Consider the following 17,263-nt stretch of genomic DNA (forward strand, 5'->3'; position numbering starts at 1 on the left):
CCTTTCCTGCTTCTCTTTCAAAGCCTTATCCAATTCTCACTCCTGTAAGATAGTCATCGCTTCTGTCTTGATTGCACTGTGGGATTTTACTTTTATTTACTTATTATTTTTTTAAGTAGGCTCCATGCCCCATGTGGTGCTTGAACTCATGACCCTGAGATTAAGACTCACATACTCTACTGACTGAGCCAGCCAGGGGCCCCTGGGGTGTTTTATTTATATAGGTGACCAAGTGAGACACAGAAAGGCCAATGCCATTGAAATAATTATTTACCATTTCCAAGAGAAAGGGGCATACCATACCACCTGGAAAAGCATTGGGGCAAATCAGAAGGGGATGAGGGAAACAACTGTCCCAGAGTCTTTATTATGTTTTCCATGGGAAGGAAGGGGTGAAGCAGGGCAGTTTAGGATTGGCTAGTTTGAATAATGCCAACAAGCTCTGAGCTAGGCAGGTGGTGTCCAGTTGCCTGAGGCCTGGCCCTGGAAAGGGGTTTATTGGCTCAGTGGGTGAGGGCTGGATAAAGGAGGTTGTTGGAGGGTATAGACTCAAGATTGTTGGTTTGCATATAAAGGTGTGTTCCAAGGTGAGTTGTTCACAATCTCTAAGAATCAGCTAACCCTGGAAGGGGCCATCTCTCCCCAACCAGCAAGGCCCTCAAGATGTCAAACCATCATAAGATACATAAAATAAAACACATAACTAATACCCCTTCCTCTTTGCCCTAGGGGTGCTTCCATGGCCAAACTCAGCACACTGTTGGCGATTTTGTCATTGCAGTTTATTTGATGCTTATGTTCATTGCTCAGCCTTGAGCTCATCAGAAGCAGAGTCTGAGTCTCATTCATGTTCATACCTTCAGCATCTGGCAAATGCCTACTGTCAATGTATATTTAATACATTGGTTCTCAGGCCTGGTTGCTCATTAGAATCCCATGAGAAGCACTTTGAAAATACTAATGTCTAGGACTTACCCTCAGAGATTCTGATGTAATTCATCTGGGATGTCTAAATTTCCACTAACTCCTTGAATTTCCTGGGAGGAATTTTCCAGAAGGATATCAAGGTTGTGGTCCCAGATGTGGTCATTTAAAACAGCAGGAGGGGCGCCTGGGTGGCTCAGTTGGTTAAGTGTCCGACTTCGGCTCAGGTCACGATCTCGCGGTCCGTGAGTTCGAGCCCCGCGTCGGGCTCTGGGCTGATGGCTCAGAGCCTGGAGCCTGCTTCTGATTCTGTGTCTCCCTCTCTCTTGGACCCTCCCCCCATTCATGCGCTGTCTCTCTCTGTCTCAAAAATAAATAAATGTTAAAAAAATTTTTTTTAACAGCAGGAAACCCAAGTCCTGAAAGTCAGGGACTTGCGTTGGGCTTGATTGCCTGTTACAGGAGCTTCAACTGCCCATTTTGGTAGAACATTACCTACTGAAAACAGTCTACACAGTCTTGGCAGCTCCTGGGCTTGAACAAGTGTTGTCCTTCTGCATTCCTCTGAGGCTCCAGGCTACACTCGTTGGAGAAGAGGCTCTTACTCCACCCCAAGTAAGGTTCCCAATTCTGCCTCTCTACTTTCGGTGTCTGTGCCTTTTGCTCTACACTGTTTGTGTCTATCTGTGACTCTGGTCTCAATAGTTTCTCTCTTTATTCTTCCATAGCCATCTCTTTGTGCATCTCTGGTGTCTCTTCAGCCTGTCTCACAGTGTATCCTGAAAGGTAGGAGAAATGGTAAGAGAATTGTGTCCAACTCCATGATTTTTGCTCTTGACTTTAGAATCCTTGGAAAAGGGAATGCTGGAAAACCCACCCATTCTTCTTTTCCTATTCTTACCCACTCCTCAGGTTAGCTGCTTCCTGGAACTTCCTGGAACTTTCCCCAACTGTCTCCCCAACGGCCAACTGCTGCCTCCTCTCCTGGCACTCCAGGGGCCTCTCCCAAAACTCCCATACTCTCAACACTGGCAGACCCTGATCACCTTAAGGGCCCAATCTGTGGGGCATCCTGGAGGGAACTTGCTCCCCACCTTGTCCAGCCCAGAAACCTGCCAAGATTTCTCACCTCCCTGCAGCCACTACACTGCTCTGGGTAAGTGAAAGGGGCTCTTCACTCCGGTCGATGCGAGGAAGGGACTTTCCATAAGGACCAGACAGACAGACAGACAGAGACAGAGAGAATGAGAAGTTCTCAGGGATGAGAACTGTGGCCTAGAGAATTTAAGAGAATTAATGTTTAGGTCGTATTTCTGATTTCTTTACCCTTGTATGGCTTGAGGCCATTACTCAGGGCATTTCTGCATGCTTGTGTTTGAGCATCAAACATTTCTCTAACTTTCCCAGAAAGGACTCCTTGGCACATTTCTCACTACTAGAGTCCTGGACTGGGATTAGTGTTACTGATTTCAGTTCAGCTAGGCCTTACTTCTAACAGACTTAGAAGTTTCTTTCCTTTGCGAGGTCCTGATTTCATCCTCCAAGGAAGAAGAATTCCTCTTTCTTCTCATGTGAAGACATGTGGGCAGAACTAGAAATCCAATCTGTGCACCAAAGGAGGGGAGGAGGGTAAATCTGCAGCTCCAGTGGGCTCTACATTCAATGCTCACCTCCACGAGGACAGACAGAATATTCATTCTTCTGAGGATGATATGGCAGCAAATGAACCTGGAAAATGCTACCATTTCATAGCGTATCTGGGCCTTTCCGTTCTGTGGATGAAGTGAGTCATTAATACATACATCATAAGGCTGAGGCAGTGAGCTTATTAGGTCAACAGTTGGTTGCTGAGACCAACAAGCTGGGGTTCTCAGAGAGGAGACTTCATGTTCCTGGAGTGAAGTGGCCCAAGCCCCCAACTTCTGGTTGGAGGTCCAGCAGAAACCTTGGATAAAATGAGTGTTTGGGTCAGGGGCCAGAGCTGGGTCTTATCTCATAGACACTCTTCTAGTCTCCTCACTCTTGGGAAACATAACTGCTAGAAAATTCAACTCTGGAGCTCTCTCTGCCACTGTCCCCTTGCCCCACCCCTGTCAATACCACCAGTTCCTGCATTTTCTGTTTGAGAAGTTAAAGATGTATAGTTCAAAATGTGACTAGAAGGAGAGCAAGCATTTCTTAAAATAACAACAAAAGTTACATTCTGATACTTTTACATTCCAAGACAGTTTCTACATTGGTCATCTGAAATGAAAGTTACATAAAAAGCAACATTTTCTAGTGGAGAACTAAAAGACTTTAGGAGACTTTGTGGTCCTTTTCTACTCTTTACATATGAAAGACAACAAAAGGCTAGAATATTCTGTTTGCAACATATTGTTTTTGAATGTGCGTGCTTGCTTATTTTTTAAGTGTCTACTCTATTGAAAGTATTGTGGGGGGTACAGAAACAATTAGGGTGCTCACAGGATGAAATATCTGCACAGGAAACTAAAACAGAAAGAAGATATCACTGAATGCTATTAAGGGAGAAACAAACACTGCCCCTGAAACTGAAGTGAGACACATTAAATTTGTGGAGGCCTATGTCCACCCCTCTTTCCCTTATTTTCTTCCTTATTTATTTTAAAAAAATTGAATGTTTATTTATTTTTGATAGAACACAAGTTGGGGAGGAGAAGAGAAAGAGTAAGACACAGAATCTGAAACAGCCTCCAGGCTCTGAGCTGTCAGCACAGAGCCCGACGCGGGGCTCGAACACACAGACCATGAGATCATGACCTGAGCTGAAGTCAGTCGCCCAGCCGCCCAGCCAGCTGACTCAGCCACCCAGGCTCCCCTCCTCCCTTATTTAAATGGTAATAGAGCACCTGCTGTTTCTCAGGCACTGTGCTAGGTGCCAGACACAGCACTTCACAGGACACATATGGTTCTTCCTCCGTAAAGGTAACAGTCTAGTGGTAGATAAGCACAAGGAAATGACAAATAAAAATGGCTGGATACATACTATCATGGTGGAAGACTGTATGTGGGTAGGAGAGGATATCTAAGAAGGTTCACTGAAGGAAGGTTCACTGATGTTTAAATAACACCTGAAGGATAAGCAAAAGCCATCTGGGTCATGTGGTGGAAGAGAATGGCTCTCCTTACAGAGAGAACAGCTTGTACAAAGGCCTTAGAGTCAGAGAGAGTATAGCCAATTGGGAATGTGGAAAGTAGTCTACACAGGCTGATCAAGTGGTCTATACAGTGAGGAGAATGGATTAAGTCAGTTTTCTAAAGTGGGCTCTATAAATCACTGGTTCCTTGGTGTATTGTGTGTGTGTGCACTAAAAATATATATATAATTTACCATTTTAACTCTTTTTAATTACATTCACAATGTTGAGACTTTATCACCCTATGTATTTCCAAAACATTCATTACCCCAACAAAAAGTCTAACTATTAAGCAGTAACTCCTTACTGTGAGAAAATAAGTTTCTGTTGCTTAAGCCACCCAGTCTGTGATATGTGGCTATGGCAGCACTGACAAACTAATACATTCATCTTGTTCCAGATCTTCGGGAAAAATTTTTGAGTCTTTCACCATTGAGTATGATGTTAGCTATGGATAGTCCATATATGGCCTTTATCATATTGAGGCTGTTGAGTTTTTACCAAGTTTTTATGAGTTTGTTGAGTGTTTATCAAGAAAGTTGTTGAATTTTGTCAAATGCTTTTTCTGCATCAAGTGAGATAATCATGTGGATTTTTTCCTTCATTCTGTCAATGTGGTGTATTATATTGGTTGATGTTCATGTGTTGAGCCCTTCTTCCATTCCAGGAACAACTCTTACTTGGTCATGTTGTATAATCCTCTTAATATGCTTCTGAATGCAGTTTGCTAGGGTTTTTACATTAATATGCATAATGAATATTGGTCTTTAGTTTTCCTTTCTTGTAATGTCTTTGTCTGGTTTTGGTATTGGAATAATGTTAGCCTGACAAAATTACTTAAGACATATTCCCTCCACTTTAATTTTTTGAGTTTGTAGTGACATGTTTTTATTCCCTTTTTATTTATTTTTGGTATATTCTATGGGTATATTTTGTGGGTATCATGACTATCATATATAACAACTTAAAATTATAACAATCTAATTTAAATTGGTACCAGCTTACCTCCAACCGCAAAAGATAGCTACACTCCCCTACTTTATGTTACTGATGTTACAGATTACATTTTTATATATCTGTACACTAACAAAGATTTATAATTACTTTTGTGCATTTGTTTTTTAAATCCTATATTTTAAAAAAGTGGAGTTACAATGCAAAGTTTATTGGCTTTTATGTTTGCCCATATATTTACCTCTACCTGAGATCTTTATATCTTTATCTAACATCAAGTTACTACCTACTGTCCTTTCATTTCAACCCAAAGGACTCTTATTAGCATTTTTTTTTTTTTTTTTGCAGGGAATCTGTAGTGGCAATGAATTCCCTCAGTTTTTGTTTAACTGGGAATGTCTTAATATCTCCCTCATTTTTTAAGGGCAGTTTTGCTGTATATAGAATTTTTGGTTGACAGGTTTCTTCTCTAAATATTTTAAATACAGTTAACCCTTAAATAACATGGGTTTGACCTTCATGGATCCACTTATTTGTGGATTTTTCTTCTCTTCCTTGTGGTTTTCTTAGTAACATTTTCTTTCCTCTAGCTTACTTTATTGTAAGATTACAGTATGTAATATGTATAACATCGAAACTATGTGTTAACCAACTGTTTATGTTATTGGTAAGGGCTCTAGTCAACGGTAGGCTATTAGTACTTAAGTTTTTTGGGGGGGGTGTTCAAAAGTTATATGCAGATATTTGACTGCATGGGGGTCAGTGCACCTAACCCCTCTGTTGCTTGAAGGTCAACTGTATATCATCCCAATGCCTTCAGCCTCCAGGGTTTCTTCTGAGAAATCAGTAGTCAGTCTTGCAGAGGATACCTTGTACATGACATGTCCCTTTTATCTTGCTGGTTTCAAGATTCATTTTTTGGCTTTTAACAGTTTGATTATGTATCTTGGTATGAGTGTGTTTTAGTTTATTCTACTTGGTGTTTCTTGAGCTCTTTGCATTTGCAGATTCATGTGTTTAATCAAATTTGGGAAGTTTTTGGCCATTATTTCTTCAAATAATCCATCTGCTCCCTTCTCTCTTTTCTCCTTCTGGAACTCTCATAATGCATACACCGGTCTACTTGATGGTATCCCATGGGTCTTTTAAGCTCTGTTCATTTTTTTTTCATTGTTTTTTCTTTTTGCTCCTGATCCCAGACTCAATAATTTTAGCATTCTTATCTTTAAATTTATGGATTATTTTTTTCTCCCTGCTCAAATAAGCTATTGAACCCCTATAGTAAATTTATCACTCAGTTATTTTATTTTTTTATCTCTATAATTTGTTTTGTTGGTTTCTATAATTTCTGTACTTTGTTGATATTCTGATTTTGTTCATATACTGTTTCACTGTCTTCCTGATTTCCTTTAGTTATTGATTCATGTTTTTCTTTAGCTCTTTGAGTATATTTAAGACAGTTATTTTGAAGTCTTTAATAAGTTTGATGTGTGAGCTTTCTCAGGGACAGTTTATGTCAACTTATTTTATTCCTTTGAATGGGCTATGTTTTATTGTTCTTTGTGATTTTTTTGTCGTTGTTGAAAGTTGGGTATTTGAAAGAAGCAGCCACTTTCCCCAGTCTTTTCAGACTGGCTATGTGCCAGAGAAGACCTTCACTGATTAGATGGGCATGGTCTGGGCCCAGGGGTGAGCCCAAGATGAGAACTTAAGACCTTCTCTTTTTTTTTTTTTTTTTTTTTTTTTTCTGAGCATGTGTCTTGCCTGGACATGAATGTGGCTTTCTCAATTCCTCCATATACACAGCTTCTTTTAAATGTTGTAATTTCCTCCCAGGAATCTCACCCTAGCTTCTTTTGGGGACTTATATTGTCCTTTCGATGTCTTCATCAATAATGTCTTGCCCCAAGTATCTGAAGATCTGTAGTATCCCTGCAGTTTTCATAAACAATTTCCACTCCTTACTCTCCCTGAGATCTCAGTTAGACAAAACAGAGACCAGTACTTCAGGCAATCCCTAGACAGGTTAGAACACTGCAGTAAGGTTTTCTTTGCTCCCTCTGATTTGAGAGAGGAAATTGGTAACTGGCCTTCAGTGTCCTCTAAACCAAGACTGGATTATTCTGGGGACAGTGTAGGGGCAAAGACAAGTGAAAATGCCATGTAATTTCTTACCATATTGAAGGCAGCGCTTCCTTGACTGAGAATTCACTTGGTTGCTCTCGATCTTTGACTGTTTTCCAGAGCTCACAGCTCAGCCAGCTTTGGGAGTTTAATTTGTTTTGTTAGTTAGCTGGTTTGGTTTTGGGTTGTGTGTGCGTGTGTGTGTGTGTGTGTTGAAGTTTCCATAGAGGAATGAGAGCTTGGAGCTTCCCAGTACATCATCTTGCTGATGTGACCTGGCTGTTTTTTCTTTAAACAGCTTTATTAAGATATATTTCACATACCACACAGTTCACCAAATTGTACAGTATAATTTAAATATGTATAATTTAATGTTTTTTAAAGTGTATAATTCAATAGTTTTTAGTATATTTACAGAAATGTGCTATCACCACTACAATGTTAGAACATTTTCATTACCTCCAAAATAAACCCTATACCCTTCAGCTATCACCCCCATCTCCCCTATTCACTCACCTGCCCACCCGCAGCTCTAGGCAACCACTAATCAATTTTCTGTCCATGTATATATACTTGTTCTGGACATTTCATATAAAAGGAATCATACAATATGTGTTCTTTTGTGACAGGCTTCTTTCACTTAGCACAATATTTCCCCACATTCCCCTGCCCCAGGGTCTGTAGAAGGCACAAGGTACTGAGAAGATAAGTGGGAGTGGTGAGCAGCAAGGGTACACAATGGAGCAGGCAGACTGGTTCAAAACTGGAGTTACATCCAACAGCCACAACATGAAGAGGATGGAAAAAAAGATGGTGGTGAGTGAATAGTAGAAGCAAAGATTCACAGGAAACTAAGCACCAGAGAGAAGCAAGTCAGAATAAGTAAAGAAAAAGTACAGTGGTCAAGGGATTGGAGTTCAGAATAAGATGAAAGACTGAGTGTCGTGGGAATAGCAAAGTGAGAGAAAAAGAAGAGGTTGTTATCAGAATAGCTTCTTGAATTTAAGATTTTAGGGATGGAATGTTTTTTAGTGATGACAGTGTCCAAGAAGTTGCCATCAGAAAAGAGGCTGGAGAGGAGGGCAGAGAAGGTGTTGGAAGAAGATATGGATGCCACCCAGTGTTGACATCAAGACTTGGAACAGGGGGAAAGTTTCCATGCCAAGTAACAATGTCTTCAGTGAGCAAGGAGTGATAGGAAGGCAGATAATACCAATTAGGATTGATTCAGATGGAGTAAGCCTCAAGAAGTGTAGATTTTGACAAGAGGACTGAAGAGTCATGGTATAGAAGCAGCAATGGGGAATGAAGTGCTAGTCAATCTTACCTCCCAGTCCCCAGACATGTAGGGGGTGAGAAACTGAACATTCCACACTTTGAAGAACTTCAAGAGAAGCAACTTTTCAAGGGTCAGGGAGATTTGGGTTATGGCAAGAGGTGGAGGTGAAGGGATATCAATGGGGAAAGCAAAGTCGTTTCAGCAAATGATGTTGGGCCAATTGGATAGCTACATGCAAAAGAGTGGAATTGGACCTCTGTCTAACACAACATATAAAAATTAAGTCACAATGGATTGATGATGTAAATGTAAGAGCTAAGATTGGAAAACTTTTGGAAGAAAACGTAGGGGAAAATCTTCATGACATTGGATTTGTGATAATTTCTTGGATATGACACCAAAAGCACAGACAACAAAAGAAAAAATAGATAAACCATACTTCACTGAAATTAAAAACTTTTCTGCATCAAAGTACACAATCAAGGAAATAAAAAGACGACCCATAGAAGAAGAGAAAATGTTTACAAATCAAATATCTGATGAAGGCCTATGATTTTTGGCACCAATCCCAATGTGTGAGTTTTTTCTCTACATCAAGAAATTCTTTAACACTAGCTGGATGTCCTACAATGCAACTCAATTCTGACACTATTTACCTGGAGATACCATTAGATCCCACAGGATAAGGGCTTGGTCCTACAAGACTGTTCCCTTACCCTCGGGTGCCAATTGTAACTCCAGACTATTACCTGAGCTTCTGGCCTACCAGCTGTAGATTAGAGGTTCCGACAACCTCCTCCTTGGGTTCAATTAATTTGTTAGAGTGGCTCACAGAACTCAGAGAAACATTTAACGTACTAGATTACTAGTTTATTACAAAAGGATGTAACTCAGAAACAGCCAGATAGAAGAGATGCATAGGTCAAGGTATGTAAGAAGGGACACAGAGCTATTCTCTGAGTTGTATCCTTTCCCCAAATCTCCAAGTGTTCACTAACCTGGAAGCTCTCCTCACCTCTATCCTTTTGAGTTTTTAATGGAGGTCTCATTACATAGGTATGATTGACTAAATCACTGGACATTGATGATTGATTCCACTTCCAGTGCCCCTCCCCTCCCTGAAGGTGTAGAAGGAGAATTAAAAGTCCCAAACCTCCAATCATATGGTTGATTTCACTGGCAACCAGCCCCCATCTTTTTAGGTGCTTTCCAAAAGTTACCTCATTACCATATAATTAGGTATGGTTGAAAAGGGGTTATTATGAATGTCAAGACATCTTTATCACTCTTATCACTTAGGAAATTCCAAGGGTTTTAGAAGCTCTGTGCAAAAAAATGACATGAATATCAAATATATATTTTTTATAAATCACAGTGTCTAATATCCAAAATATATAAAGAACTTGTCTAACTCAACAATAAAAAGATAACCTATTTGAAAAGTGGCAAAGGATTTGAATGGATATTTCTCTAAAGAAGATACATAAATAGGCAAAAACTCATGAAAAGATGTTCTACATCATTAGTCATCAGGAAAATGCAAATCAAAACCACATGTAATACCATTTCATGCCCACTCAGATCACTATAATCAAAAAGAAACAATAAGGAGTGCTAGTGAGGATGTGAAGAAATTGGAACCTTCCTTGCTAGTAGAAAGATAAAATATAATGGCCACTTTGGGAGACAGACTGGTAGTTCCTCAAAATGTTATACATGGAATTGTCATATGAGCCAACAATTCTACTCCTGGGCATAACTCAAGAAAATTGAAAGCATATTTTCACACACAAAAACATGTATACAAATGTTTATAATAGCATCGTTCATAATAGCCCCAAATAACCCAATGTCCATCAACTGATGAGTGGGTAAATGAAATGTGGCATATCCATACAATGGAATATTAATTCAGCTATGAAAGATAACGAAGTACTGACAACATGGATGAACCTTGAAAACATGCTGGGTGAAAGAAGCTGGTCACAAGAGAACACATACACAGTTGATCCTTGAACGGCATCGGGTTGAACTGCATGGGTCTACCTATATGTGATTTGTTTACAGTACAGGCCTACAAATGTATTTTCTCTTTCTTATGATTTTCTTAATAATGTTTTCTTTTCTATAGCTTACTGTACTGTAAGAATACATGTAACACAAGATATGTGTTAATCAACTATTTATGCTATCAGCAAGGCTTCCAGACAACAGTAGGCTCTCGGTAGTCAAATTTGGGGGGAGTCAAAAGTTATACACAGATTTTCAACTGCACAGGGGATTAGCATCCCTAACTCCCATGCTGTTCAAGGGTCAACTGTAGTATGATTCCACTGAAGAGTAGATTAGTGACTCGGGGGACTGGGAGAGGAAGGAATGGGGACTACCTGCTAATAAGTTCTGCTTTGGGGCTTCTTTTGGGGGTGATGAAAATGTTCTGGAATTAGGTAGTGATGACGGTTGTGCTACTTTGTGGTGGTTGCACAACCTTTAGTGATTTCTATACTAAAACCACTGAATTGTACATGTTAAAAGGGTGGATTTTATGGTGTGTGAATCTCAATTTCTTAATGAAAACGAAAGGAAAAGAACGAGGGGGAATTCAGTTACTGTAGTTCAGAGATTCCAGAGGGCACATGTGGAAGGTTTTGGAGGGAGGGAAAGCATGAGCGGCTGTCTGGATAAAGAAGGAAGGTAACATCTGGGCAGTGATAGGGGTGAGGAGCTGTTAGGCACAGGAGGCTTGGAAGGATAGAAGGGGGTGGGGATCAAGACTTCTAGGAGCACTGGCCCAGCAGATTCCTGGGTTTGGAGGGATCAAGGCATCTCAGGAAGTCAACAGCCTCTGCCTACCTGATAGTGTTGGGATGTAGTACCAGCCCTGGTGACTAAAGGAAGAGTAGGGGACTCCCAGGGTGGCGACCTCAGGATCTAGAGATGGGAGTTTCCAGAAATAAGGCAGTTGAGAAAAACAGGCTGGCAATGGGAAAGAGACACAGCACCTTCCTGGGCTTGAATGTGGTTCCTAGATCTTGGACTCCACATTTGAAGTGAAGTTCTGTGAATCCCCAAGAGAAAGATCAGATTCGAAAATACTGAGAACCACTGCACTCTGTCAGATCTCTTTGCAAAAACAAGCCGGAGAAGGTTAGATAAATAATCAAACGGGATCCAGGGCCAGGCGCCAACTTGAGTGGTTATTTCCTGCTGATGTTTATTGAGTTGGGAGCTATTAAGTGAAAATAGGACTATCAGAAACAGAGGTGGTGGGTTTGTCAGGCATTCAAACAGTAATTTATTAGACATCTAGACTCTCCAGGCACTGTGCTGGGAATGCTGGATGCAAACTCAGTACAGCCTCCACGAAGCTTGTAGATTGAGGGGCAGGGGAACCACAAGCAAATCTTTAAGCAAGTAATTACAAAAGAATTCATTGCAAGCATATAAGCACAAGGAAAGGAATAAGGAGCTATGATTCTGTATAACAGGAATTTAACAGAAGCTAGGTGTCAGGGCATTTCTCTGAAGAAATGGCATTTTGACTATCCACCAAAAGGGGGTGGGAAGTGAGAGCAGTGCAGAGGATGGCCCTGGGGCAGGAAGGAGCTGGAGGGATGAGCGGGAGTTAAACCTCAAGCAGCGGAAAGTAGAGAGTCACAGCTAGAGAAGCAGGAGGAGCCAGATCATGCAGGCATAGGAGATTCTGGGCTTTGTTCCAAGAACACAGGGAATAGAGGGGGGCAACAGAAGGGAAAGAAGGGCGACAGCCAAGCTCCAAGAGGGGTCAGTAGAGGAGAGTGGTTAATGGTTAAGAAGCAAGTAGTCTGGAGGCAGATGGCATGGGTTCAAATCCCAGGTCTTCCACTTATGACTCATGTGACCAAGGTCCAAGTTAGCTAACCTTTCTGTACCTCAGTCTCCTCCTCTGTAAAATGGGATAAGAATAGCACCTACTCCAAAGGATCATATCATAAGGATTCAATGATAAAAGCTTGCCACATACTGAGTAAGGAAGCATTGCTGACCTGAGCAGACTCAGCAGGAGCAACCCTACCCTGGGGACTCTTCCCCACCTCCAGACAGCATTTTTTTGTTTTTTGTTTTTTGTTTTTTTTGGTACTAAGAGCTATTGGTATTGAGGAAAGTTTTGGCTTCTCTAGTGGCTGCCACTTTGAAGATCGAGTCTCTTGGCCTTTGAAGACCATTCTGGCAGCATTGTCCTTGTGGCTCTGGCTATCCTGTGAGCTCCATGAGAACAGGGGCCATGCTGTCCCTACACCATGGAGCAGACACAGGGCCTGGCACATGGGAGGTGCTCAGTACCTGATAGCGAAATGGATTGGGAATGCATACATGATCGAGCATTCCGTAGGTGAAGGTCATCCCCTCACTGAGGGCCTTAACATAATTTGTTCAATTCCATTCTCACCGCCGTCCTGTGAGGAGGCTACTAGGAGGCTCCTGTGAGGAGGCTACACCTCCAGTAGGGAAGATCTGGGGAATGAGTCCTCTGTGGGGGAGCTGTAGTCATACATCAGGGACTCTAATTATTGAGAAATGTGTTTAATTTATAGCCCCAAAGAAGGGCTTTTTGCTAGAAGTTGGGATCCTGGATGCAGGAATTCAATTGGAAAGCCAGCTATGCTGAAATAGTTTCTCTAAAGCTTAAGCTGTGTAAACTTTATAGCTATGATCTCATCTTCCTTAGCAAGGCACGGGAGCGACGGGTCATTATACTTGTTTATGAAAGGGAGAAATGGTGCATCTCAGAGAGGCATAGTCCCCACTCCCCTACCCAAGCAGCCTGGCGGGGCTCAGAGCAGAACACGGGAGTCCTCAGTTCCCAGCTGCTAGAACATTCCCCAGCACACCCCCACACCCCGTCTCAGAGAAGACAGAGCACAGATCAACTGGAAAGGCCGTGGGAGAACTGCCTGTGATCTTCCCCTGCCCTCTCTGGTTCCAATCAGAGTCCCACACACAACTTCCTACAGGCTGCTCCCCCCTTCCGCCCAGCCGGCACCTCACTGGCACCGTGCAAGCTGCTCCCTTCCCCAGCAGCCCTGCCGGTTTCTTCTCCAGAGACTATTATTTTGGGAGACTGCTGAGTTCAGCACTGCTGCAAGGTGCAGTCGGAGGAGCCCTTCTGTCCTCAGCTGGCCCTTTGGAGCTGGCCTCGGGGCCAGGGCGGCCCTAAGTGCGGCAGCCCTTCCTGCACAGGGTCACTGCACCCAACCACCGACCGTCCGTCAGCCCCAAGGCTGTCAAGGCAGGTGGCACGGGAACTGTGGGCAGGAGAAGCAGAGCTGTCTCCGGCGCACAGCCCAGCCCAACCCCTGCTCCTGGAAAAACAACCAAGGTCTTGCTCTTGCAGGCTCCCCGGAACCCGCCCCCAGCTTAAAGCCTGGGGTCATCAGCTTCCCAGAGTTTGCCTTAAAGCCAAAGAAGCAGGCTGGCCCATGGCCCACTGATCACACACGGGGCGAGTGGTGGGGGACAAGATGAGGATCTGGGTGGGGTGAGAGGCTTATATAAGCCCTTCTGCTTCGCAGCTTGCTCTCTGCCCTGGCAGCCGGGATTAGAGGACAGCACAGCCTTGCTCTGACAGAGGAGGGGCCTCAGCCAGGACTGCAAATTGAGCCCGGGTTGGAGTAGGCCCAGGTCCTCCCAAGGTATTTGTGTCCGGGTGGCAGATTAGCTGCGGGAGCCCAGGCAGCTGCCTGCCCTTCTCCTTCTGCTTACCAGAGGTCTCTGTTCCTCCAAGTGAGTCCCCTGGGGTGGGGGCCACATGGTGAGAAGGGCGCCCCCTGCAGAGGGTCCCACAGCTCTAAAAGTCCCTTGTGTTCCAGGTATCCATGGACTGGACAATGAAGCTGGCCACGGCGGCACTGTTTCTGGGTCTCACAATGGTGGTCCCCAGAGACGAGGAGGACGGCGACATGTGTACATACGAGGCCCTGTCTGACACCGATGCTGTCCTCTGCAAGTAAGGCTGGTGGGGCCCGGGAAGCAACCAGGCACGGCACAATGGGGATTGAGATCTCCAGGAGGGGTGTTTGCAGAACCAGGGAGCATTGTCTCCTAAGTGGCCTTCGTGGGCAGGTAGAAAATCACTGGAGACCACCTCAATGGAGGCCAGCATTAAGGAAAGAACTGGAGACAGGCTCCTACCTTCCAGACGGTGGTCTCCCGGACCCAGAGGGTATATACAGATACAGTCAGCTCCCCTTTATACTCCAGGGGGGGCCTCCAAACCTGAGGGGCTGGCCTCACCCTCCCTGCTGGCACCCAAGAGAGACCATCCCTCCCCACAGCCTGGAATGCTCCCTTCCCCCAACAAAGAGGCATTTTAAAGAACAGTGGCAGTCCACAGAGGGTGTGGGATTGGACTCTCCCTGTGTGAGAAGTGGCTGTTTGCTTTTCAGTAAGGAGGCGCTGGGAGTGTGGGGCAGGTGGGCCTTTAAGGAGCGTGGCCACTGGGTGTTGTCTAGAGAGGAGGCTGGGCCTCAGAGGCGGGCTTTTTCCCTTCTGAGGACCCAAGCTCCTCCTGCCTGTGTCAGAGTTCAGCTCTCTCCTCACTGACTGCCCATTAGAAAAGCCAGTCTTAATTGTCCTGGGCTCGTGGCTCATCCTGAGGGCTGCCCAGGCCACTTTGCTGCCAACCCCTCTGCCAGTTTGGTGACAAAGGAGCCTGGCATCCCACTGAAGCCATCGGAAGTGAGAGAGGACGGAAGAACTCTTATTTCCTGCTCTGCCTCCTTGGGTACACTTGAATTCTTACAAATGTTAACTTTTAGAAAGATAAATACATGTTTTCCCTGAAAAAGTTAGGTAGTTAAAACTCCTCCCTCTCCCAAAAGCTAACACACATTTTGCTCTGTGCTCTTATCAGTACATTTTTAAAACTCTGGCCAAACAGTTCTAAATGGAGTTTTGAGTGGGAGGAGCGAACACGGCTGCATCTCACATGTGGGCTCCAGTCCTCTAGGTACTCTGCTGAGCAGAGCCTTCCTGGGGGTGGGTAGCTGCTTAACTCTGGTAGGGCAGAAGATCAAGTCCCCATGAGCCCGGGAGGTCAGCTGGGCAGGGCCACAATAAGGTCCCATTATGGAGTGCCTCCATGCTTCCCACGTTCACTGCGGCACACTTAGAAAATGACCATGTGCGTGGTCACTGGGGGCGGCCCACCTGGGCCCCGGCTGCCCTAGGCTCTGCCCTGCAGACATCCACACGCTGGTGCCGTGGGGGCCTGTGCACTATGGTACGCCTGAGGGCTCTGGGGCATCCATCGTATGCCAGGAGTTCTGCTGGTGCCTAGACTCCTTGGCTCATTTTGCTGTTATCACGAACCCACCAGGTATGTATCACCATCCTCATATTGCAGACGAGGAATCCCCAAGATTAAAGAACCGGTCCACAGAGCTCACACACCTCGCCAGTGGCAGAGCCTGGATTCAGCCCCCCTTGTTTGGCTCTACACTCAATGCCCTTTCCCTACCCGCCTTTGGAGCTTCTCAAACTGGAGTGAAGGGGAGCTGTTTCAGGGCACTTGGGCTGTTATAACAAAGTGCTAGGGCAAGGTGCCTTATGAACAGCAGAAATTTACTTCTTCTCCTGGAGGTTGCGAAGTCCCAGATCAAGGTGGCAGCAGTTTCCACGTCTGGTGAGAACCTGCTTCCTGATTCACAGATGGCTGTCTTCCCACTGTCCCCTCACACAGTGGAAGGCCCCTCCCGGATGCCCCACCTCATAATGTCATCACACCAGGGGGCTGGGGTTCGGCATATGAATTCTGGGGGAGGGGCAACTGCAACTCACTCCATTACAGGAGGTACTCTCAAGACTCCCTAGAGTCCACCAGGAGACCCCCAGCTTGAGAAACACAAACTTGCCACACTAAGGTTGTGTGCTAGGAAATGACTGGTTATAAACTGTCACTGCAAAAGGGGAGGTTTGTCTTTATTACCTCTGAAGGCCTTTGTTGGTAAAAGATCATCACTAACTGAGAACACATCATGGATACATCAGACCCCTGAGGAGAGATCAGGATGTCCTGTGCCAGGGCCCCCTCACCTGACCTCTTCAAGAGATCTCCCCACCCCCCAAGAAGCCACTCCTCTCATTATTAGGTAGAGTCTAATAGAGAGAGAGAAAAAAATATATATATTATATATATATTTAGAGAGGGGGGGCACCTGGGTGTTTCAGTTGGTTAAATGTCCTACTTCAGCTCAGGTCATGATCTCACAGTTCATGGGTTCAAGCCCCGCATTGGGCTCTGTGCCGACAGCTCAGAGCCTGGAGCCTGCTTTGGATTCTGGGTCTCCCTCTCTCTCTGTTCCTCACCCATTCGTGCTCTCTCTCTCTCTCTCTCAAAAATAAATAAACATTAAAAAATTTTTAGAGAGAGAGAACGCACACCTGACCACATGCACAAGTGGGGGAGGGGCGGGGGGGGGGGAGGATCTTAAGCAGGCTCCGAGCTCAGTGCTGAGCCTGATGCAGGGCTGGATCCCAGGACTTTGGGACCATGACCTGAGCCCAAATCAAGAGTCAGACGCTCAACCAACTGAGCCACCCAGGCATCCCGAATAGGGAATTTTTGAAGTCAGGCCTTAACACCTGAGGGTATTAATCTAGAAAGGAGGAAGTTCATGTACAGGGACAAGCGGTAGGAAGACACCGTTAAGGGAAAAGCTCTTCCGGGGTTACAGCTTACCGACCCCTGACAAAACCCTGAGATCAGAACTCAGGTTCAGTCTCAGCAGCGAGAGAACGACAGTCTAACCCACACCCTGTGGGTGCGTCTATCCAACAACGCCCT

General features: G+C 44.5%; 1 protein-coding gene across 4 annotated transcripts in view; it reads left to right on the forward strand.

Moving 5' to 3' along the window:
• The first annotated feature begins 1,879 nt into the window (after positions 1–1,879).
• The window catches only part of PEBP4 (phosphatidylethanolamine binding protein 4), a 214,477-nt gene continuing 199,093 nt past the window's right edge, over positions 1,880–17,263 (forward strand). The window contains exons 1-2 of one of the 4 annotated variants that reach the window (XM_015079248.3): positions 1,880–2,080; positions 14,289–14,425. In XM_015079248.3, the coding sequence (XP_014934734.2) occupies positions 14,295–14,425 (131 nt within the window). In that variant the 5' untranslated portion in view covers positions 1,880–2,080; positions 14,289–14,294. Of the gene's footprint in view, positions 2,081–13,965; positions 14,203–14,288; positions 14,426–17,263 lie in introns of those variants that run through there. The other 3 variants (XM_053216434.1, XM_053216432.1, XM_053216433.1) reach the window with 3 other exon arrangements.

The sequence above is a fragment of the Acinonyx jubatus genome, chromosome B1, assembly GCF_027475565.1.
Source record: "Acinonyx jubatus isolate Ajub_Pintada_27869175 chromosome B1, VMU_Ajub_asm_v1.0, whole genome shotgun sequence".
Lineage (NCBI taxonomy): Eukaryota > Metazoa > Chordata > Mammalia > Carnivora > Felidae > Acinonyx > Acinonyx jubatus.